The 23,512-nt window shown below is 48.6% G+C and overlaps 1 protein-coding gene and 1 long non-coding RNA gene across 4 annotated transcripts; one reads left to right on the top strand and one right to left on the bottom strand.

Moving 5' to 3' along the window:
• The first annotated feature begins 1,279 nt into the window (after positions 1 to 1,279).
• PAIP2 (poly(A) binding protein interacting protein 2) lies at positions 1,280 to 23,309 on the top strand. 3 transcript variants are annotated; one of them, XM_083435516.1, is made up of 4 exons: positions 1,280 to 1,388; positions 16,120 to 16,279; positions 18,954 to 19,133; positions 22,202 to 23,309. In XM_083435516.1, exons 2-4 carry the CDS (start codon positions 16,142 to 16,144, stop codon positions 22,256 to 22,258), a joined length of 375 nt encoding a protein of 124 aa, XP_083291642.1. In that variant the 5' UTR covers positions 1,280 to 1,388; positions 16,120 to 16,141; the 3' UTR covers positions 22,259 to 23,309. The 3 variants fall into 3 exon arrangements, with proteins under 3 accessions (XP_083291642.1, XP_083291641.1, XP_083291640.1); XM_083435515.1 differs by having other exon boundaries at positions 1,371 to 1,505; XM_083435514.1 differs by lacking the exon at positions 1,280 to 1,388 and adding an exon at positions 10,661 to 10,802.
• On the bottom strand, positions 2,904 to 10,531 carry LOC310675254. Its single transcript, XR_014510001.1, has 3 exons — positions 10,104 to 10,531; positions 4,255 to 4,434; positions 2,904 to 3,905 (listed from the first exon to the last, which is right to left on the bottom strand). It is a non-coding gene; the product is annotated as an uncharacterized lncRNA (long non-coding RNA).
• Positions 23,310 to 23,512: the final 203 nt, after the last annotated feature.

The raw sequence follows: 23,512 nt of genomic DNA, 5'->3' as shown, positions 1-23,512 counted from the left end.
TCTGATGAAGCAGGGTTTTAGTTCATGAGAGCTTACGCCACAAAACTTTTGCTAGTCTTTAAGCGGCAGCAAGGCAGTTTTTTGCTGTAGCAAAACCAACACGACTTCTCACCTGCCTGGGAAAATGATAGAGAAGGCAGTGTAACTTTCTTTTTGGATGTGGGGGAGGGGTGTGTTGGTAAACGGGGGTGTAAAAACTGATGACGTGTCTTGACATTTCTACACAAAGCTCAGATGCATGCAGAGGTGCTACTGCTTAGAATGAGCATTGCAGCTGGCAACAACCCAGTCACCTGCACTGTGCTAAATTGCACACTTTTATCAGGCACTGGCAGATCGGTTGAATGTCATTTTAAGCAGGATGCCTAAAAATTTTTGTTGTTTAGTCGTGTCCGACTCTTCGTGACCCCATGGACCAGAGCACGCCAGGCACTCCTGTCCCCACCTCCTCCCGCAGTTTGGTCAAACTCATGCTGGTAGCTTCGAGAACACTGTCCAACCATCTCGTCCTCTGTCGTCCCCTTCTCCTTGTGCCCTCCATCTTTCCCAACATCAGGGTCTTTTCCAGGGAGTCTTCTCTTCTCACGAGGTGGCCAAAGTCTTGGAGCCTCAGCTTCAGGATCTGTCCTTCCAGTGAGCACTCAGGGCTGATTTCCTTCAGAATGGAGAGGTTTGATCTTCTTGCAGTTCATGGGACTCTCAAGAGTCTCCTCCAGCACCATAATTCAAAAGCGTCAATTCTTCAGCAATCAGCCTTCTGTATGGTCCAGCTCTCACTTCCATACATCACTACTGGGAAAACCATAGCTTTAACTATAGGGACCTTTGTTGCCCTAAAATTATCAGTATCTTAAAAGCTGCGCAGAAGTCGCCTTTTTCTGGTGGGAGATCCCTAGTCCCAATTAAGTTGGCATGTGTAAAATCAAACCATAGAATTGTCAAGTTGGAAAGGACTCAGGGTCATCAACCAGCAGTAAATAATCTCATCTAGATCATGACGGATGGCCATCCAACCTCTGCTGATAAACCTCCACGGAAGGAGATTCCACAACCTTCCCAGAGGGTCCACTTCACTGTCGGAACAATTCCCGATTTATTTTTCAGCAGCTGCACACCTTCCTATATTTCCCTTATATTCACAGCGTCTTTCTTCCTCCCTCTTGGAAAAATGGCGACCATAGAGGTAGGAAAAGTAAAAAGAGAGTCCCGCTGCGGCACGACTTCCGGCACACCCCAGAGAGTCTTCCCCTGTTTCGTAGCTCTGTGGTGACTGCGGCCTGCGTATATTTTCAGAGAGGAAGCCCGGCTCGGTCGGTCGCCGAGCGGAGACCATAGAGACGGCCGCCAGACGGCGGAAGTGACCTCACATCCGGCCTGCGGAGAGATAGGTTGGAGAGGGAAGGGGGGGGCGGTTGTTGTGTTTCCAAAGGGAAGGGGGCGGCGAAGGAGAAGCGAGGCAGCCGAGTAGAGAGCGGCGAGGAGCGGCTGACCCACTTCTTCGAAAGGTGCGGCTGCAGCGGAAGTGGGGCCGGGGCCTAGCGCCCTGAGGCGGCGCCGTGGACGTCGGTCTCCCTTTGCCGCCCACACCCCGCGTGAGGGAAACCTTTGGGGGGGGGGCAGGACGACGACGAATCCCTCTGAGGCGATAGAAGGAGAAGCGAGGGGGGCTGGTCGGAGAGCGGCCTAATGGCGCCCGTTGGGGGGTTGGAGGGGGTGTGTTTTTCCCCCCCTTCATCCGGGTACCCGGGGCAGCGTACCTGTCTGTTAGGGGCGTGGTGCATGATGGGATACGTGCCACGGCTTTCCGCGTCTAGTGTACTTCGAACTATTCCCCCCCTTTCGCTCTCAGGGGGTGGGGCCTGCGCGCTCTTTAGGCGGTGAACAAAGAGGGCGGGGCGGGGCTTAAGCCATGAGGGGCGGGGCTTAAGTGAAGGCCTAGTTAGAGACCTGCTCCTCCAGCCTGCTGTGCCCTGTGGGTCGGGGCTTCTCTTTGCTTTGGCTTAGCATCTTGACCGAGGCAAAGGAGGACTGAAGTGGGGGGGGGGTGGGAGGGAGGGGGGCTTTTCGTTCAAATAGGGACTCTGGGGGTCATCTAGTCCAACCCTCTGCAATGCAGGCATCTTTTGCCCAACATTGGGCTCGAACCAACAACCCTGAGATTAAGAGTGTCATGCTCTGTCTTGTTGTTTTCCTACGCAGAAAGGAAAGCAGCAGTGGTTGTCGGGAACATGATATAGAGGGCTGTTGTATATATTTGTTTGTTTACCATGTTTTAAGGGACACGGTTGGCGCTGTGGGTTAAACCACAGAGCCTAGGGCTTGCCGATCAGAAGGTCGGCGGTTCGAATCCCTGTGATGGGGTGAGCTCCCGTTGCTCAGTCCCAGCTCCTGCCAACCTAGCAGTTCAAAAGCACGTCAAAGTGCAAGTAGATAAATAGGTACTGCTCCGGCGGGAAGGTAAACGGCGTTTCTGTGCGCTGCTCTGGTTCGCCAGAAGCGGCTTAGTCATGACCACATGACCCGGAAGCTGTACACCGGCTCCCTCAGCCAATAAAGCGAGATGAGCGCCGCAACCCCAGAGTCTGTCACGACGGGACCTAATGATCAGGGGTCCTTTTACCTTTACCTTTATTGACACAAATGGGGCTCACATAAGTGAAGCTGATAATTAGATTCACGAGAGGTGGAAGGCAGCACTGCTGTCACACAGCACACACATTTAACTTTCCATATGCAGGTTATATTGTGGGCATATGCAGCTGTCACCATGCTGAAGGTGAGCAGGCCAGGGTCTAGTTAGTGCATTTATACCCCTTGGGTTCCATACTAGAAGAAAGATGGGATCTACATCTGCTAAGCAAATAAAAATGGCATTTTTGGTGATGAGCACAGGATTCGGGGATGTATATTTAATAAACGTACACCCTGTCTTTCCTCTAAAGGCCTCAGGATGGTGTACATGGCTATCCTATTCATTTTCCTCCTCTCAACAACACTGAGGGTAGGAGAGGTTGTGATTGACCAAATGCCACCCAGTGGGTTTCATGGCCAAGTGGAGATATGAACCTGGATATTCCCACTCCTAGTCAGATACTTTAAACACCTATTCTCCATGAATTTGTCTGCCTGCAGATTTTTGCCATGATAACTAAAAGGTGCCTCAACCTGCATACTGCATGCATCTGCATCCTGGTTGCATGGTGACAAACAGTAGAGGAGGGCTGCTGTTTTGATGCCTTTCTTGCTGGGATTCCTAGAAATATACTGCTGGCCACTGTTCCTCTGCCTCATTTTCTCTCTGAATTCTCTAATCAGATACTGAAGTAAGATGGTATGGGATGACATAGTGTGCTTTGGTTATTCTGCTAGGCACCATCTCTAAAGTCTTCATGTTTGAAGCAGAATTAGTAAATCAGATGCGTTTCGCTCAGTAACATTTATTCTTTGTTAACTGAGAGAAAAACAAGAATCCAGAAAGGTACAGTTAAGCTGGCAGGTATCGGCATCATATTTCTCACCTACATATTACCTTTAGAGAGGACAGTGGGAAGAAAGACAGGCCACAACAATCCTTTACTTAGTTTTTCTGATGTTGCAGACTGTCACTGTTCCTAATGCCCTTTTAAACAGATTGCTATATCCTGGCTTTTTCAGAAATGTGTGTTTTGTGTGTGTGTGTGTGTGTGTGTGTGTGTGTGGTTTTTTGGTAGAAATAATTTGTGTACCATTCAGGCTTGCAAAACAGTGCATTGATACTTGGGCTGAAGATTCAAAATTCAGTAGCCATTTATTTTTCCCTCATTCTGTACAGAATATTTCATTGTTTGAAGAGGCAAATTAGTTTATATATATATATAAAAAAAATTACTCTAATTTGCATTTTTATTTAGGGCCATATTTCCAAACTACAGTGGTGCCCCGTAAGACGAATGCCTCGCAAGACGGAAAACCCGCTAGACGAAAGGGTTTTCCGTTTTTCAGTGCGCTTCGCAGGACGAATTTCCCTATGGGCTTGCTTCGCAAGACGAAAATGTCTTGCGAGTCTTGAGATTTTTTTCCGCTCCCCAACCCCTTTTGCTAAGCCGCTAATAGTCTTTTAGCAGCTAATCCGCTAATCCCTTAAGCCTTTAATAGCCGTTAAACCGCTAATAGCATTAATCCGCTAAGCCGCTAATAGGGTTGCTTCGCAAGACGAAAAAAACGCTAGACTAAGAGACTCGCCGAATGAATTAATTTCGTCTTGCGAGGCACCACTGTATTTGCTTCCAAGAAACACTTTTTCCACATTATCTCATCAGATGAGGAACTCCCACAAAACTGCCATGGAACCCCAGAGCATTGTGGAGGATTGTTGGTATGAACTTCGAAACGTAATGTACACAGGGACAGCCTCTTGCCCTATGTTAAGTCAGGATGCTGTTCTATAATACTGTGCTGGTCCCGGGGGTAAGGTACCTTGGGTGTAGCAAAGTCCACACGAAGAGGGGCAAGGTCCGAGGCAGAGTGCCGGGCGGTGAACAGGAACGCTGGAACAGGAGGCTGTGCAGGGAACAGGTACACCGGATGGTCGGGAACAGGAGGCCGAGCAGGGAACAGGAGTACCGGATAGTCAGGAACAGGAGGCCGAGCAGGGATCAAGAACGCAGGAAGGTCCGAAGCCAACAACGACGTTGCTCCCGCAACCTGGGGCCGGGCTGACTGGGCTTTTATCCTCTTCTAAGGCCAGGGGCGGTCCCGGCCCCCAGGAGCCCCGCCTCCTCTGGCCTTAAGGCGAGCACTCCTCCTGGGGGCAACCAGTTCCCTTCGCCTCTCTGCTCTAAACCTCTGCAGATCAGGAGAGGCCGAAGGGTTACTGGGCCCTGGAGGAGGCTCACCTGTGGCCACTGAGTCGTCAAGCCTCTCTGGGGCCAGAAGGGCTTCACCTGGGGCCAGCTCCTGATGCACTGCCACAGGTGCAGGCTCTTCAGCATCTAGGCCTGGCCCCAGTTCAGCCGGCCCTGGAGGCGGGGACTCCTGTGCAGGCCGGGATTCCTCTGTTTCATCCTCCGAATCGGAATCCCAGGCCATCACACCATCCCCCCTCCCAGGCCCCCCCCTCAACCGAGGGTCCGGACCCGGCTTGCCGGGGTACGTCGCATGGAACTCTCGGAGGCAGGCAGGTGCGTGGACGTTGGCCGCTGGTTCCCAGGAACGGTCCTCCGGTCCGTACCCCTTCCAGTCAATGAGATACTGCAGCTTCCCCCTGCGGTATCGGGAGTCCAGGATGCGTTCCACCTCGTACTCAGGCTCTCCCCGAACCAACACTGGCTGCGGTCGGGGACGGTTCGGGTGGAACTCGTCGGGTGGGGCCACCGGACTCAAAAGGGACCTGTGGAAGACCGGGTGAACCTTCAGGGTTGCGGGTAACCGGAGACGAAATGCCACAGGAGAGACTTGGTCTACGATAGGGAACGGGCCGGTGAAGCGGGCGTCCAACTTCCGCGAAGGTCGAGAGGGGTGGAGGTGGCGAGTGGAGAGCCAAACCAGGTCACCGACGCGAAGTTCCGGCCCCACCTGGCGGTGGCGGTCGGCCTGGGCCTTGTACGCTTCCTTGGCCTGGTGCAGTTGCTCCACCAAAAGCTGTTGCTGGGACTGGAGCTCTTGAAGCCACTCCGTCACCGCCGGGACTGCGGATGTCGGCAGCACCTCTGGAAACAGCCGTGGATGATAACCATAACTGGCCTGGAACGGGGTCTGCTGGGTGGACGCATTCACCGCGTTATTGTAGGCGAACTCCGCCAATGCCAGGTGGTCGACCCAGTCATCCTGCTGGTAGCTGCAGTAACACCGGAGGTACTGCTCCAGCACCGCGTTCGCCCGTTCCGTCTGGCCATCGGTCTGTGGGTGGTAGGCTGACGAGAGGCAGACCTCCGTCCCGAGGGTCCGGTGTAGTGCTTGCCAGAACCGGGATGTGAACTGAACGCCCCGGTCGGACACCACGCGCTCAGGTAGGCCATGCAGGCGGAAGACATGCTGAAGGTACAGCTGAGCAGTTTCCTTGGCTGTGGGTACAGATGGACAGGGAGCGCAGTGCACCATCTTGGTGAAATGGTCGGAGAAAACCAGAAGGCAGGTACAGCCACGAGACGAGGGTAAGTCCACTACAAAGTCCAACGAAACCGTGTGCCAAGGGTGCGGTGGAACTGGCAATGGCTGAAGTAGGCCGGGGGGTCGCCCGGTAGGTCCCTTGGCGCGCCGGCAGACATCACAACCAGCAACGTAGCGAGCCACGTCAGCCTTCAGGCGGGGCCACCAAAACTCTCGACTGACCAGATGGGTGGTCCGATACCGTCCAAAGTGCCCCGCTGCTGGGGCATCATGGGCCATCCGGAGAACCTCCAGCCGTAGTGGCCCTGGCGGGATGTACAAACGACCGTGGTGCAGCAGAAGGCCCTGATGCAGGACCAGCCCCGGATACTGTGGGCTGGACCCTTCAGCCAGCTCCCGGAGTCGTTCCTGGGCCCAAGCGTCGACCCGCTGCTGTTCCCGCACCCGAACCTGCAGTGGCTGCGCCTCCTGGGTGGCCAGGAATGCAGCCGGAGGTAGGATCGTGGTGGGTTCTGCTTGCTGTACCGTGTCTGCGTTGTCGTCAGGTTTCCGGGACAGGGCATCCGCCTTCTGATTCTGAGAGCTAGGGATGTAGCGGATCCGGAACTGGAACCGGGAAAAGAACAACGCCCACCGGATCTGTCTTTGGTTCAGCTTGCGGGTGGTCTGGAGGTACTCCAGGTTCCGGTGGTCGGTTCTCACCTCCACCGGATGTCGTGCCCCCTCAAGATGGTGGCGCCAGACCTCAAAGGCTACCTTGATGGCCAGTAGTTCCCGCTCCCACACAGTATAGTTACGCTCCGCTGGTAGGAGCTGGCGGGAATAGAAGGCACAGGGTAAGAGTGGCGCTTCAGGACCAATCTGTTGAGACAAGACGGCACCGAGAGCCGTACTGGAAGCGTCGGTCTCCACCACAAAGGGTCGAGAGGGGTCAGGATGTTGTAAGATTGGTGCCCTCTGGAAACAGGCCTTCAACCCCTGAAACGCCTCCTCTGCCTCCTTGTCCCAGGAAAACGGCGTCTTTGGGCGCAGTAGCCGGGTCAACGGGGTGGTGCGATGAGCATAATCAGCGATGAAGGTCCGGTAGTAATTGGCGAACCCCAGGAAACGCTGTAGGTCCTTGCGGTTCCGGGGTGCCGCCCATTCTTGAACCGCTGTCACCTTCCCCGGGTCCATTTGCACCCCATCTGGAGAGAGCCGGTGACCAAGGAAGTCCACAGTCCGCTGATGGAACTCGCACTTGCTGAGCTTTGCGTACAAACGGTGCTCACGCAAGCGCTGCAGCACGGTCCGGACATGCCCCTCATGGCGAGCCGGGTCACGGGAGTAAATCAGTATGTCATCCAAATACACCACCACGTACTTGTCTAACAGGTCCTGAAACACGTGGTTGATGTAGCGTTGAAACACAGCAGGCGCGTTGCACAAACCGAAAGGCATAACCAAATATTCGAACTGCCCGTACCGGGTCCCAAACGCTGTCTTCCACTCATCCCCGGCTCGGATCCGAATCAAGTTGTAGGCCCCCCGGAGGTCCAGCTTGGTGAACACCTGTGCCCCTTGCACCCGCTCCAGCAGCTCCGAGATAAGGGGCAAGGGGTACCGGTCTGGGACGGTAATTTTGTTCAGGGCTCGGTAATCATGGCAAGGGCGGAGTTCCCCACATTTCTTCTTAACAAAAAGCACCGGCGCCGCGGTGGGCGAGGTGGAAGGCCTAATGAACCCACGCTCCAGGTTCTTGCGCAAGAAGTCCTGCAAAGCCTCGCGCTCTGGCTCTGTTAGGGAATATAAGCGACTCACTGGTAAAGGCGCTCCGGGTTGGAGGTCTATGCCGCAGTCAAAAGGCCGATGCGGCGGCAGCTGGTCTGCTCCCCGTTCCTCGAACACGTCCTGGTAGTCCTGGTACACGGCTGGGAGCGTGGGTGCTGCCTCCTCTGAGGGCGCGGCCGCCAGCGTTCCGGATTGAGCATGGGGACATGGGTCTGGGAAGTGCACGGTCCGTTTGACCCAGTCAATCTGAACGTTGTGGGCCTCCAGCCAGTCCATCCCGAGCACCAGGGGGAAGCGGGGCATAGAGGCAATGTCCAAAGTTCGCAACTCCCGGTGCTGCTGGAGACACAGGACCAGAGGCTGGGTCTCCTGAGTAACGGCACCTGAACGCAGAAGTCGTCCGTCAATCGCTTCCACCTGGACCGGTACTGGCTTGTTCCGAAGTGGCACCTGATGATGGGCGGCAAAAGCAGCGTCCATATAGGAGCGGGTTGCCCCTGAATCTACCAAAGCATGGGTGAGGATCCAGGGCCCACCTGGAGGGTATAAACGTACCGAAACCATAAGATGTTGCAAGTCCATTGGTGCGGGCCCATTCTGTACGGTTTGGGACCCCCGGTAGCTAGGGCCATCAGCTACTGGGGTTGGCGGTTTCCCTGCGGCTGGCGTTTCTCAGGGCAGGACCGAGCGAAGTGTCCACTTCCGCCACAGTAAAGACAGAGATTTCCATCCCGACGCCGCGCCTTCTCTGCGGGGGAAAGGCGTGGCCGCACTGCCCCGAGCTGCATAGGCTCCTCCGTTAAATCAGTTGTGACCGTGGGGCTGCCGGAAAAAGCTGGTGCCGTGAACTGGAAGTGTCGGCGACCCCGGGCCTGACGACGATCCTCCAACCGGTCGCCTATTTGTAGACTCCGTTGAATGAGAGTGTCCAGCGTGGTGGGGCGTTCCATTGTGGCCAACTGGTCCAGTACCTCGTCCGAAAGCCCTTCAAGATACTGGTCCCGCAGTGCCGAGTCATTCCAGGTCAAGTCCTGTGCCAACAGCCGGAACTCCGTGGTATATGTGGCCACCGTGGACTTGCCCTGTTTCAAATGCCGAATCGCCCGGTTGGCTTGACTCTCTTTCTGGGGGTTGCCGAACGCGGCCTCCAAACGATTGCAAAACCCCGTATAGTCTGCCAGCAAGGGGGAGTCTTGCCTGAGTAGCGGCAACGCCCACTTGGCCGCCTGGTCCTTTAACAAGCTAATCAAAAAGTGCACCTTGGTACGGTCGTCAGGAAAGTTCCGGGCTCGCCCCTGAATATACAGTTTGGCCTGGGCCAGGAACATGGGAAAGCTGGCCGGGGCTCCATCAAATTTCTCAGGCAAAGCCACTGGGTACTTGCCCGGAGCCGGGGCGTCGGCCCCAGAAGCCGGTAGGGCTTCCAAGCGTTGCTGAAGTGCCTCAACCGCGTCACTGAGCTGCTGCACGGTGTGAGACAAGGCCTGGTTCTCCTGGGCCAAAGCCACCAGTGCAGCCGCCTGTTCAGCCATGGCCTCTGGCTCTTCCCGAACGCACCCCGACGAAGGGGGAGTGCGGGAGGTGGCGGGAGCAAACTGTGCTGGTCCCGGGGGTAAGGTACCTTGGGTGTAGCAAAGTCCACACGAAGAGGGGCAAGGTCCGAGGCAGAGTGCCGGGCGGTGAACAGGAACGCTGGAACAGGAGGCTGTGCAGGGAACAGGTACACCGGATGGTCGGGAACAGGAGGCCGAGCAGGGAACAGGAGTACCGGATAGTCAGGAACAGGAGGCCGAGCAGGGATCAAGAACGCAGGAAGGTCCGAAGCCAACAACGACGTTGCTCCCGCAACCTGGGGCCGGGCTGACTGGGCTTTTATCCTCTTCTAAGGCCAGGGGCGGTCCCGGCCCCCAGGAGCCCCGCCTCCTCTGGCCTTAAGGCGAGCACTCCTCCTGGGGGCAACCAGTTCCCTTCGCCTCTCTGCTCTAAACCTCTGCAGATCAGGAGAGGCCGAAGGGTTACTGGGCCCTGGAGGAGGCTCACCTGTGGCCACTGAGTCGTCAAGCCTCTCTGGGGCCAGAAGGGCTTCACCTGGGGCCAGCTCCTGATGCACTGCCACAGGTGCAGGCTCTTCAGCATCTAGGCCTGGCCCCAGTTCAGCCGGCCCTGGAGGCGGGGACTCCTGTGCAGGCCGGGATTCCTCTGTTTCATCCTCCGAATCGGAATCCCAGGCCATCACAAATACACACCATATTCATCTGCATTGCGCTTTGTGGAAGATTCAGAAATGGTTGACAAACTTGCTTTTCAGTGAAGCTTGTTGGCAATTACTGATCAGAAACCTCTGGTAAGTTTCTGAGGAGCCTCAAGATTCCTCTGAGCACAGTTTGGAAGCCAGTGATCTAGAATTTCCATATACAGTGAAGACACCCTCCCATATGGGGAAGAGAGAGGTTGGGCAGGTGTGAGAAAAGCTATACTTACTAAAAGTTATGTCAAAGAAGGCATTTGATGCAGTTTCTCTACTTAAGTCAACCATACCTGGCCATCGGCAGTGCCTGAGCCGCGTGGAAGCTGATCTGAACTCTTCTGCAGAAGGCATGGATAAAATTATAATAAGCTTTAAAGATACACTGGCCTCGCCTACCCTTGCAGCTATCTTATCCATGAATCAAATGATATATCATTGGTTTCAGTACATAATATCACCGGGTAGATGGAGAACCGGTTCTTTTAGAGCTAAGTTATATAACTGTTTGGTGTTTGCCCACATACATCATCTCTCTCAGGTGAGGTTTGTGACGTCACAATCTCATTTGACATCAGGATCCTATGAATTGCAGGATTTAGTAGGAAGAGACATAGAGCTGCCAGAGGGAAGTCTGTACTTAAACACAGCTCCCCTTGATTGTTGCAAATGGAGAGAGGAACATGATGACATTTCTAAGGTGACTTGCAGTCTAGTTTCCCAAGCTAAATCATAGAAATGGTGTACATTTTGAAATCAAAAGTGGACACAGAACAATAATTATTTTTTGTTTGAATGTAATAATCAGAGATGTTTTCAGCAGAGCCTGGAATATCTTGCAAGATACATTTTAAAAACTAACCTTTTAAGTGTTCTGGCCCTATCTTCGAATCTGTAGCAGTAGCAGAAGGTTGCATCAATATAATGTGTTCTTGTTTACACAGTCAGCAGATATGGTACTTCTAGTAAAGAAAACTTTTAAATTGCAAGTGACAATAATTACAGCAGTTTTGCTATTAATAAGTAGTCTCTGAAATGTTTGGTCAGCTGTGAAATAAACCCTCCAAATACCATGGGGCTTTATTATGATGTATAGTCCGACAATAAATGCTTAACTAAATATTGCAGAGCTAACCTTGAAACCTGACCGTGCTTCTCAAAAGAGAAAGAAAAATAACTGGTATTTCTCATAGTGTTGGTACTTAAGTAACTTTGACTCCATGCTCATCCTCTAGCATGAGCATCCCTTGTACAGAGTTCTGCTCAGAAGATGAGCCTGCTGGTGGGAGATGAGGCGGGGGGAGCACTTCTGCCAGCTCTCCCTTTAATATGTAGCCCCTTGTAGTCTCTAAAAATCTGCTCTGGATGGTTGGGACTCTGGAAGTTAGGATTGTCAGACGGGAAGTCACCATCAAAAAGTCTTCAGTGTACAGAAAGAGCTGTTCCATTATCAGATGGCTAAACGTCTGTTAAATCAGGGATGGAGAACTTGTACCTGTCAGAGATTGTTAGATTCTGTATATTAAACAGTGGTTTATTTTTAAATGCAGAATTCATTGCTTCAACAAGTGGACTTTCCTTACTAGATTGGCAGAACAATATACAATGGGTGTTTCCAGTAAGAACTTAGTCCTCCCTGTGTTCTGAGTGGTGGTTGAAAAACATTTCCGTCGCTTCCAGTGTGTTAAGGCCGGAAATAATACAAAAGAGGGATAGACAGAGAAAATATATATATAGGAATCAAAACTTTCCCAGGCCTGCTTACCAGCGTTCTAGACTCCCATTGTTCTAGGTGCGTTTTGCGACAGGGAATTTCATAAATGCAAGCAGTTTCTCAGCTCTGGGCACAGTACTGCACCTAAGACAGGGGCCAGCAACCTAAGGCCCATGGGCCACAAGCAGCCCATGGGGGTTGCTTAACCGGCCCATGGACCCCCGCCACCCACTTGATCTGCTCCCGTGCGCCACATTAACCGGCGCAGAGCAGGGATCGCCTTCCGCGATGCTGGCCAGTTTCCCATTGGCTGCAGGAAGCTCCTGCAGCCAATGGGAAGCTGCGCACGCCTGTTCCGCGCCGGAAGGAGCGCTGGAAATAGCATCTGCGCTTGCACACACACTCTGGCCCACCGTGGCGTCTGTGGGACCGTGAACCAGCCCAAGCCACCAAAACGTTGCCAACCCCTGGCCTAAGATTTCAGATTAAAATGCCACTTTAGTGTTTTGTTGGAAGCCACCCAGAGTGGCTGGGGAAACCCCGCCAGATGGGCGGGGTATAAATAATAAATAAATATATTATTATTATTATTATTTTATTTTATTATCAACCAAGTTAAATGGGACTTCCTCCCAAGTAGAATGTGCATGGATAGGGGACCTGAAAACTTTTATTTTTTCTTTTTAAGCCCAACATGTTTTACTTAGGCTTTAGTTGCCTTGTTTAATGTACTTTTAATGTATGATGTGCTTTTAATTTGAAATATACTAGCCAGTAAGTTATGGTGGTCTAAGTGGTGTATGTTAAAGTGTTACCTACCTCGGACTCTCACGGTGATACTTAAAACCAAAACAGATTTTGGAGTGGGATCATTGAAGGACTGGACACTCAAGATGGGTGTCTCTGCCATCAGTTGTATAGGCCATTAATATGTGTTAATTGTGGTGCCAAAAATATATATTTATGTGAAGGAAAGGGGGTTTAAGGAGAATCCTGGGCTTTTCTGCAGAGTGGAAGGAAAGGAGGACCTTTTGCTGCCTCCCCACTTCCAGCCACTCTGAAGATTGTAGAAGGGACCCTCTTAAGAATATTAGGGTGGTGGACAGGGGGAGCATGGCTTTGTTTTTTGCAGTCTTCAGATGAGGACTAGACCATGTGAAAAGTGAACACAAGATTTTAGCTGCAGTTCGTTCATTTCCAGCTTCATCTTCTTGTTATTAAAAGTGTGCCTAGACATTCCATTGTTGCACCCATAACCTAGGTTTAAGGTGCCATTTAGCTCCTAGCTTTCACATTTCTGTTTCTACTACTGCTGCTTACTAGCCCTTGAAGCCACCCCAAACAGGAAAGCCTTGCCATGCTTTTGGAAGGTGTTCAGAGTCCGAATTTGATAGACTGCTAAGGTGAAGGACATTCAGCAACTATGATAACCACACTGAATATCCCTCTTGCCTCCCCCTTATTGATCAATCTAGTTACATGATGGTCCAATCAAGAAGGCACACTTCGGTGTTAAAGAAGGAGTAAAGGAACGAAGATACTTCTGAGATTTGTTAGGTCCACACGGTTGAGGACTTTTGTGGTACAAAGCCCAGGCATCTTGCTTTGGGTGCAGAAAGCAGTGACATTCCAGGGCACACATTAGTGGACTATTGGTGTGTGGTAGACTTATGTTTAACTATGTTAAAAAATATTAAAATATATTTTATATCTTAACTTGGCAACATAACAAGAAACAGTACCCCCCCCTCCCAAACTGAACAGTTTTCAAAGTTGCATCAGTCGTAGTGAGAAGGACGGAGTGCAGTTAAGTTGCCTGCCAAGTTTTTGCAGATTAGAGCCATTCTTTAGCAAAAGAGAATGGTGCTCCTACCAGTACTAGATAAGATTTATCTCCATCTCAACTGGAACTAATACATAGTGAAAGTGGTTTTACAGTGGTACCTCGGGTTACATACGCTTCAGGTTACAGACTCCGCTAACCCAGAAATAGTGCTTCATGTTAAGAACTTTGCTTCAGGATGAGAACAGAAATCGTGCTCTGGTGGCACAGCAGCAGCGGGAGGCCCCATTAGTGAAAGTGGTGCTTCAGGTTAAGAACAGTTTCAGGTTAAGAACAGACCTCAGGAACGAATTAAGTACTTAACCCGAGGTGCCACTGTACAGACTTTGGCCAGGTTTGTATGGCATGCTGTGTCAAACCATGACTTCTCACAAGTGCGTCGTCTCTAGGAGAAGAGACTGCAGTAGCTTTGCTGCTTCCTGTTCATGAGATCATGGTTTAGCACTCCTGGACAAACCGCAGCCCATCAACCATATGACAAACCTTGGTTAGAGCTCACGGTTAGTCAGGAAGGAGCTAAGCCAAAACATGATTTAGTGCAACAGCAGAAAGACTGGGGAGGAGCAAGTGGACAAGACTGGCATACCATACACACAGTGCTTTACGCATACTAAAATTAGTGTGCTAAAAATGCCCAGTGCCTTAATTTTTCCTTCAAATTTAAATGATGGAAGGGGATGTGTGCTACTGATTTTACGTATACTAACATACTTGCACTATTTTATTCCCCCCACCCCCCAGTAATGCTTTGCATTTGAGGCAATGTAACATTTAAAGCCACTTTTAAGTGCACTTAAGTGAATCTTTTCGCCAGTCATATATTCAGGGGGGTTTTCTGGCTATCGGTTTGAGTGTTGTGCAATGTGTGAAAACTTAACATGGCACAGCTGTTTAGTTTTGCTTAGTAAATAAAGGTAAAACATTCAACTTGGAACATCAGAAAATCTCAAGTTCAAACATTTCCCAGCACCCCACAGCCATGAATGTAACACTGTTGAGAGATCAAGATCGACTATGTTTTGCATCAAAATTAAACTTCTGAATATACCGTAATTCTCAAGGGAAACCCCATAAAGAGCTGTTTCACCTCAGGGTTCCAACATGTGAATGAAGACAGCAAGATATTCATTAGATGGAAAGGATTTGAGGCATTTTTCAATATGGGAGCTGATGAAAGATACATTAGCTTAACATTGTAATCTGCATCTACTACAAAGCAGAGACTGGCAAGGCTAAACACCACCAGTTAAAGTTGTCTGCATCTTCTCTCCCCTCCCCCAGTCAGAAAATATGCCAGATATTGTTGCCTTGCTCCCATATTTCAATTACCAGTCAGCATCCTTGCATACAAAGGGTACCGTATTTTTCTCTCCATAAGACGCACTTTCCCCCTCCTAAAAAATAAGGGGAAATGTGTGTGTGTCTTATGGAGCGAATGCAGGGGGGAGGCAGGCAGGAAAAGCCGCACACAAGCTCCGTGCGGCTTTTGCGGGCTTTTCCTCAGGAGGGAGAAGGGACAGACACGCCTTTCTGCTGCTCCCTGACCTGCTCTTTGGGGCTGGCAGTGGGCTTCCCCAAAGAGCAGGTTGAAAGGAATTCCCGCCGCGCTCCGGAGGCTTCGGGTTGCCTTCACTGAAGCCTGGAGAGTGAGAGGGGTCGGTGTGCACTGACCCCTCTCGCTCTCCAGGCTTCCAAGGTAGCCGCCTGAAGGCGATTGAACGGCACCTTGTTTTAGAGGGGGAGAACAAGAAAAAAAAATCCCCTCTTTGCGCAGTGCCTCCTGCCGCTTCGCTGAAGGGGCGCTGGGCAGAGAGGGGGAGATTTTTTTTTCTTGTTCTCCCCCTCTAAAACAAGGTGCGTCCTATGGTCGGGTGCGTCCTATAGAGCGAAAAATACGGTACTTAGATGGCATCTTGTTCAAACCTGATTGAATCTTGCCTATTGGACAATCACAGAGGGAGAGAGGAGTGTGTAGAGATGACAAAATAGAACCTTACCAGACTCTGCAGGGAAGGCTTTGAGGAAGATGAAGGGACCCTTTGCTATCCGTTAATCTTCCTGCCAGAAATTATCAGAACTGCTCTCCACTATTTCTCAGTCAGATTGTCAGACAAGTCAGTGTTGCCTTGCATATTGTCTAACTTGGACCATAATTGCATTATTTTTCACAGTCCGTGTAAAATGCAGGTTTTAATCTTTGTGTTTGTTTCCACCCTAAAAGGACCAATAGGAGAATTTTGATACATGCATAGTCACATATAGTGTTGTCCATAGATATTCCATCTTCACTGCTTGGGGAGGAAAATGCAGGAATTGGTCTTCCCAAACTATGTGTCTCTTCCAGCATTGCAGACACTGGATCACGTTTCACTGAAATCAAAAGGGAACTTTCAAGTAAGTGCAGTTATGGATCTGACTGAGCGTCTTTAAGACCGTGGTGTGTTTCTCCCCCCCTTTCAGGCTTAAGCTCAAAGGCACAACCATGAAAGACCCAAGTCGCAGGAGTACTAGTCCAAGCATTATCAATGAAGATGTGATCATGAATGGTCACTCTCATGAAGATGATAATCCATTTGCTGAGTACATGTGGATGGAAAATGAGGAGGAGTTCAACAGGCAGGTGGGTGAGCAGATAATGTGACCCCTTCCATATGTTTAAAAAAAGAAGTGTTTTTTGTTTGTTTGTTTTTGTTAAACCAATATTGAGGGCATCTGGAATAGACTGGACTCTCATGTCAGGTTATTGCTAACAGACTATCCGGGAGCAAAGGTCCTGCTCGTGGGCGACCTAAACACAAGGTTAGGTCCTGATGACCCCAGTTTAGAAACCAAATACAGTGGTGCCCCGCAAGACGAATGCCTCGCAAGACGGAAAACCCGCAAGACGAAAGGGTTTTCCGTTTTCAGAGGCGCTTCGCAAGACGAATTTCCCTATGGGCTTGCTTCGCAAGGCGAAAATTGGCGAAAATTTTTGAGTTTTTTCCCCGCTCCCAAACCCCTTTTTCTGAAGCGCTAAGCTGCTAAAAGCCTTTTAGCAGCAAAACTGCTAATCCCTTAAGCCTTTAATAGCCGTTAATAGCCCTTAAACTGTCAATAGCGCTAATCCGCTAATGGGCTTGCTTCGCAAGACGAAAAAACCGCAAGACGAAAAGACTCGCGGAACGGATTCTTTTCTTCTTGCGAGGCACCACTGTACAGGCAAAAAATAGGGTACCCTGACGATTTGGGCCTGGAGGTTCTACAACTACCAAGGCAGTCAAAGGATCAACATTCAAATTTTGCTGGAGCCTGCCTCCTCAAATTCTCTAGGCAGCTAAGTCTTCATATCCTAAATGGTTGCACCATGGGCGACATCCCCGGGGAATATACATTCATGTCTGGGGTAAGATCCAGCACAATTGAGACTTCCGGGTCTGAGCGCCAGCGGTTATGGCTGCCTTTCTCTGATCCTCAGAGGAAGAGCTCAGAGAAGGACGGGGTTGATTATATGTTGGCGGAAAGCGAATTGCTAACAAAAATAGTGAATTTAAAAGTGCTCCCATTCATAGAGGGGGACCATTTCCCTTTGCACCTCCAGGTGTCTCCGTTAAACGAGTCACCCTTCCTGAGAACAGTATACCCCTTCCATATGTTTAAAAAAAGAAGTGGGTTTTTTGTTGTTTTTTGGTATCATATTTTATTAGAAATTTCAGAAGGACTCTTGCCTCTTTTCTGCAGATAAAGCCTTTGCAAAGAATTGTTGTTCTCTCAACATGTATCTCATTTGCCTATATTTTCTTCCAGTTCTTTCCTTGATAGTCTTGTCTCTCATTCTGAAACACAGCTTCGTACTCCAGTTGCTTAATCTCTGCTCTCTGCTTAAATTGCGTACTTAAATATAGAGGAATGCTCAGTGCTGTAGTTATTGGGGGGTGGGGGCTAGCCAGGTTTTTTGCACCGGGTGAATTTTCCAGAGGAGTGCCATTGAGGCTCCCAGCCTCTCTCTCTCTCTCTCTCTCTCTCTCTCTCTCTCTCTCTCTCTCTCTCTGTGTGTGTGTGTGTACATGTACACAAATGCACATGGTGGGGGCAAATGGAGTCTTTGACCCAGATGAAATAAAGCCTAGTTTTGCCCCTGGATGCTAAATAAATACACAAGTTAGCAAGGCCTTCTGAGATTGAAGAATTCCTTGCCATGTGTAATTTTTAACTTACTAGCCATTTCTAACCCTCTTATTCCACTGTCAAATAGTATCAGTGATTATCTGTGTGGGGCTACCTTTGAAGGTGACCCAGAAACTACAACGAATCCAGAATGCGGCAGCTAGACTGGTGACTGGGAGTGGCTGCAGAGACCATATAACACTGGTCTTTAAAGACCTACACTGGCTTTCAGTATGTTTCCGAGCACAATTCAAAGTATTGGTGCTGACCTTTAAAGCCCTAAACGGCCTCGGTCCAGTATACCTGAAGGAGCGTCTGCACCTCCATCGTTCTGCCCGGATACTGAGGTCCAGCGCCGAGGCCCTTCTGGCGGTTCCCTCGCTGCGAGAAGCCAAGCTACAGGGAACCAGACAGAGGGCCTTCTCGGTAGTGGCACCCGCCCTGTGGAACGCCCTCCCAGCAGATGTCAAAGAGAAAAATAACTACCAAACTTTTAGAAGACATCTGAAGGCAGCCCTGTTTAGGGAAGCTTTTAATGTTTAATAGGTTATTGTATTTTAGTGTGCTGTTGGAAGCCGCCCAGAGTGGCTGGGGAAACCCAGCCAGATGGGCGGGGTATAAATAATAAATTATTATTATTATTATTATTATTATTATTATTATTATTATTATTATTATGTTAAATGCTGTGCGTTGCTATATTACAAGAATAAGAAGTAAAGTGAAAAGGCAATTTCAAAGAAATTTATATTAGTGTTAGAAAAGAAGTGAGGTGTGTTCTGATGGCCTCTCAGATTCTTCCTCTCCTTATTTCCCAAGCTCTTAGTAGCTGTCTTTAAAGTTAGCCTGCCTCGTTTTACATAGGATGTCAGCTCATGTGGGATGGGAACTAAGGGAAATAAACTACTGTGCAACTAAATTATTGCACAAACTTGCCACATCAAGGCTACTTACTGGAAAATATGACTCTTGCTAGAACCAGCTGAATTGTAAAACAAAACAAAAAAAACCCCTTTATTTTCCAAGATGAAAATACTGAAGTAGTTGCTTGAGCAGTGCTGTAGCATTTTCTGTGTGTGACCTCTGTGAAGAAGCCTTAAGATTGGTGGCTGCGGTAATGGTAAAGTTTCTCTCCTATATTTTAAATGCAGATCGAAGAGGAGTTGTGGGAAGAAGAATTTATAGAACGTTGCTTCCAAGAAATGCTGGAAGAGGAGGAAGAACATGAATGGTTTATTCCAGCCAGAGATCTCCCGCAAACGATGGATCAAATTCAGGACCAGCTCAATGATCTTGTTATCAGTGACAGTTCGTCACTGGAAGATCTGGTGGTAAGTGCCTGGTTTTAAACATTGAGTTTATTTGTACCAAGACTGCCTACAATCCTTGTCAGGTATTTATTTCAAAGAGGAGCTAAAAAAGTAAATGGAAGAAATCAAGCCACTTCAAAACATATTCATATCAGAACCTCCTCTTCTGTCTTGTTCTCCTTCCCCTCTCCCTGCCACTTAATGTCTTTGCAGTGGAAAGAATGGAAAGAAATAAGGAAAGCATGTGTTAAGAGTCTAGGAGAAATAGTCTGGGGCTAGGTAGTTAAGAGAGGGAATGTGTGCTTGCAGACCTCCAGAGCAGCTCTCATTTTGGCTTTTGGATTCTGTGACAATGTGGCTTGCATGTCTGGTGGCTGAAGCTGGAGGTGGCCTCAGTGTCTGTCTAGCGCCTGCCATGTGATCAAGTCCGTTGGTAGCGCGCAAATTGTAATAACACATATCCCAAATGCTGGGAGGCTCGGGGCAATCTTCTGAATTTTAAAAGGCAGTACTTTGGGATCGATGAACGAAGCGTGCCTCCAATTTTAGTAGACTAAAAGCATAGAACTAGCCAATGTAACGTATTTTCCTTTCCTCGCACTTTCCAAGTCTGTTCCAAAAACACCTTGAGCATAGATAATGACTAAAATGAGGGAAATTGGCTGAATATTGGAGTAGATCCAAAGTTAGTTGCATTTTGGCACCATTGATTTCATTGGGACCAAAGTTCAACTACTTGTGGGCACCTAAACATATCTGCTCATTGTTCCATTGAAGTTTCCTTCTTGTGTGCACATGAACCACAATGCCTAGACTGAAAAATTGCCTTTCCACAGGGGGAGCTCACCTGCAATATTTGTGTATATTTTTTCCCCTTGCCTATCAACCTTCTCTGAGCGGCAGGTAATTTTGACAATCTCACTGGAGTCCTTACTTAATAAAGCACATTTGTGCGAGCTGGCTCACAATTTGGGAGTTTCCTACCTTAGTACATACTCTGCACCCAAATTCAGCAGAAGTTTTTTTGGACGGATAAACTTGCAGAAACATGTGAATCTTTACTATTTTTTTCATTGATAGGAACCTCGTGTTAAAAGTGCAGTGACAAAAAAAGTCATAGTGAAGCCTCAGGTACAATAATAAACAAGAATGTAGTATTCGGGAACTCTGGTGTGTTAAGTTAAAACCAGAACTACTTAAAAGTAACCACAAAATGACATCTAAATTGCCACATTAATGTTTTTGCTGTTGATGGCTAAGGATTCACTCTTAAATTTAGAATTGGGAACAGTGGCTAAGACATCCAGGCTGCTCTGTTTTAATCCATTATCTAATTAGGTGAGCCTGTGAGTTAGGCTCTTTGACTTCTTTTGTGACACGGCTGTGGATCCATAGGCATGGTTTTTTGATAGAAGCTAATAGGCTTGTACCAGATGTATTGGGGTATACTCTTAAGAATGGAATTCCCTAAATACTCTTTATATATCATGGTGGGGGCTAAACATCCAAGGATCTGTATTAATCTGGTGACAATTTGTTCAAAACTGTGGGAAATCAATAAAAATAATTGGTAGACATCCAAGGAGGATCCTTCAAGCCCTACATTCAACATTCAGATAACTGTGTCCTTGACAAACAGTGGGGTTTCCTCTATGGTTTTTACAACAGTTTCTTAATCTTAAACATTAAAAAATTAATGTTTGTGCCCAGGGGCTTTAGCTCAGTAGCAGAGAACATGCTTTGCATGCAAAGCATGCCAACTCGGTCTTGGTGAGTTTGGGACTTCCTTTGCATGTGAAGAATTGAGTGGATGAGACCAAGAGTTGGTCTAACAGTCAATAAGGCGGTTTTTGCACGAGCTGTAGAGCAAAGTGAGGGGCAGGTGGAGCTTGACAACCTGGAAAGGTAGCCCATCCAGGAGAAGGAAAACTCCTATGCTCAACTGCCAGCTGCCTCGCAGGATGTTTTCAGGAGAAGAAAGGGCTAAGGAGTAAACGAGACCCAAATCCAGAGTGGAGTCCCTAAGACAGTTGGATGGAGCCTTGTATGCCTCCTTCCTGCTGCTAAGCTGCTTTCTTTTGGACCACATTCGTGAGGCTTGTCATCTGGGCAGCCCAGGACCTCCATACACACTGCCCAGGTTTGCACCGCAAAGCGGTCACTTCGGTGCTGCTAACTCACTGGTTTGACTTCAGCCCCGGAGGCACACTCCATTGTGTGTCTCAAGAGACACATGGATGCCAACAAGACTCCGTAATCTCCAGCTAAAAGGATTAGTGCAAGATGGCAAAGACTCCTGGCGATGCAGGCATGCCCAAAGTCTGTTTCAGGGGCCTAATTCAGCCTGCTGTTTGGTTTAATCCAGCCTCTGTGGCAGTTTAATTCCTGGGGTAAAATCCTAAGAAAAGCTCAGCAACTTGGGTTGGCCCTCACTTCATCAAATCTGGCCCTCTTTGAAAAGTTTGGACACCACTACTGGAGAGTCACTGACCGTCAGAGTAGACAGTACTGGGATATATGATCACCTAGTCTGACCCCTGTATAAGGCAACTTCTTTGTTTCTATGATAAGACTAAAAGGTAAAGGTAAAGGTACCCCTGCCCGTACGGGCCAGTCATGTCCAACTCTAGGGTTGTGCGCCCATCTCACTTAAGAGGCCAGGGGCCAGCGCTGTCCGGAGACACTTCCGGGTCACGTGGCCAGCGTGACGAAGCTGCTCTGGCGAGCCAGCACCAACGCAGCACATGGAAACGCCGATTACCTTCCCGCTATAAAGCGGTACCTATTTATCTACTTGCACTTAATTGTGCTTTCGAGCTGCTAGGTGGGCAGGAGCTGGGACCAAAGACGGGAGCTCACCCCGCCGCGGGGATTCGAACCGCCGACCATACGATCAGCAGGTCCTAGGCACTGTGGTTTTACCCACAGCGCCACCCGCTTGACTACCTTGTTCTTTAGAACACTTTTCTATGATTGCAGCTTGCAGCTCTTGGCTGTTAAGAACTTTTGTTGAACCTTGTGCAAATGCGTCATAGATGCATTTTGCCCCATAAACTCAATCTATAATGTCTCTTTTTTCCCCCCTCCAGGTCAAGAGTAATCTGAATCCAAATGCAAAGGAGTTTGTTCCTGGGGTGAAGTACTAAATATATGAGTAGACTGGGCCCTCTTTTGGTGGATGTAGCACAATTTCCACACTGTGAAGCCAGTATTAGAAGATTTAATTGTTAAAACGCTCTCTCTTCTTGTCACTGTGTTACACTTACGCATTGCCAAAGTTTTGTTAGTCTTGCATGCTTAATAAAAGTGCTGAGACTGTTATTAAGTCAACTGCTGTCAGAGGTTAATGGAATGGAGGAGAAAAAAATGAAATAACACTTACAATTGGACCCAGGCTCTTTTTGTGAATGAGACAGTGAGGTTGGAAGCACCAGTCAAGTTGAGAAATGTACCAAGTTTCTGAGAAACTCTTGGAATTCTACTTTTTAGAAGGATTCGTGACAAAGAGTGGTCTGTTTTAGCTAAAGCAAGAGTTGGTGTCGATATGCACCTGATAATGCCTTAACATGAAAATAAAAGCAAGGTTTATCTGATTATGCAGATTAGCTGGATTTCAGAACTGCTACTAACTCTTCCCATGATGAAGCAAAATTTCACATCCTGCTCTTCTTTTTTGAGAAGAGAGTGGATAATGTATTATACACGAACTGCTTTTACAGACCTGTACAAAGTCCTTTATCTTGGCTACCAGATCTGGTGGAAGAGAAACAAAAATGACTGGCAGATGAGATTGTATTACACCAAGTTATCATGTTGGAATGTTTGTCCCACTTAATACATTTATATTTAAAGTGATGCGAGGTTGTGCGTCACAATTTCATCCAGAAATCCAGAAACACGGCACTGCCTGTATAAAATTTTACAACCTCAAAAGAGTTGGTTTTACCTGTAAAACTTTATAGCATTAGTGATTTGAGTGGTGCTTTTCCCTTGCTTTGTTTAATCATCCACTACACAGTAGTCTGCAGCACAATTTTTTTTTTAATACAACTAGAACAGTTTTGGCTTCTTAAACTTCATATTTGGGTAGCTTAAGCTGCCATACGTGTTCAGTGTGAATAGTGTTTAAGTTGAAAATATTGTAAAAAAATTATATTTTTTCAAAAATATTTAAAAAAATAAATAATAGTAGAAACGGCTTCTTGGTTTTTTTATTTCCTGAGCGTTCATCTTTTTCAGAACTTGTGTGCAGGCCTGGAGGGAGAGAGAGGGTAATAGACTTGACATAAGGAAAAGATGTAAAGGATGTGTGCTGTTATTTGTAAAGTGAAGCAAATTAGGGGAGACATGGGCCTGAATTAATGTTGCCCTTTTTTAAGATTACTCCTTGGCATGTAATT

This window comes from Podarcis tiliguerta (assembly GCF_965153285.1).
Source record: "Podarcis tiliguerta genome assembly, chromosome: 3".
NCBI lineage: Eukaryota > Metazoa > Chordata > Lepidosauria > Squamata > Lacertidae > Podarcis > Podarcis tiliguerta.
This window is presented reverse-complemented; position numbering and strand designations above follow the sequence as displayed.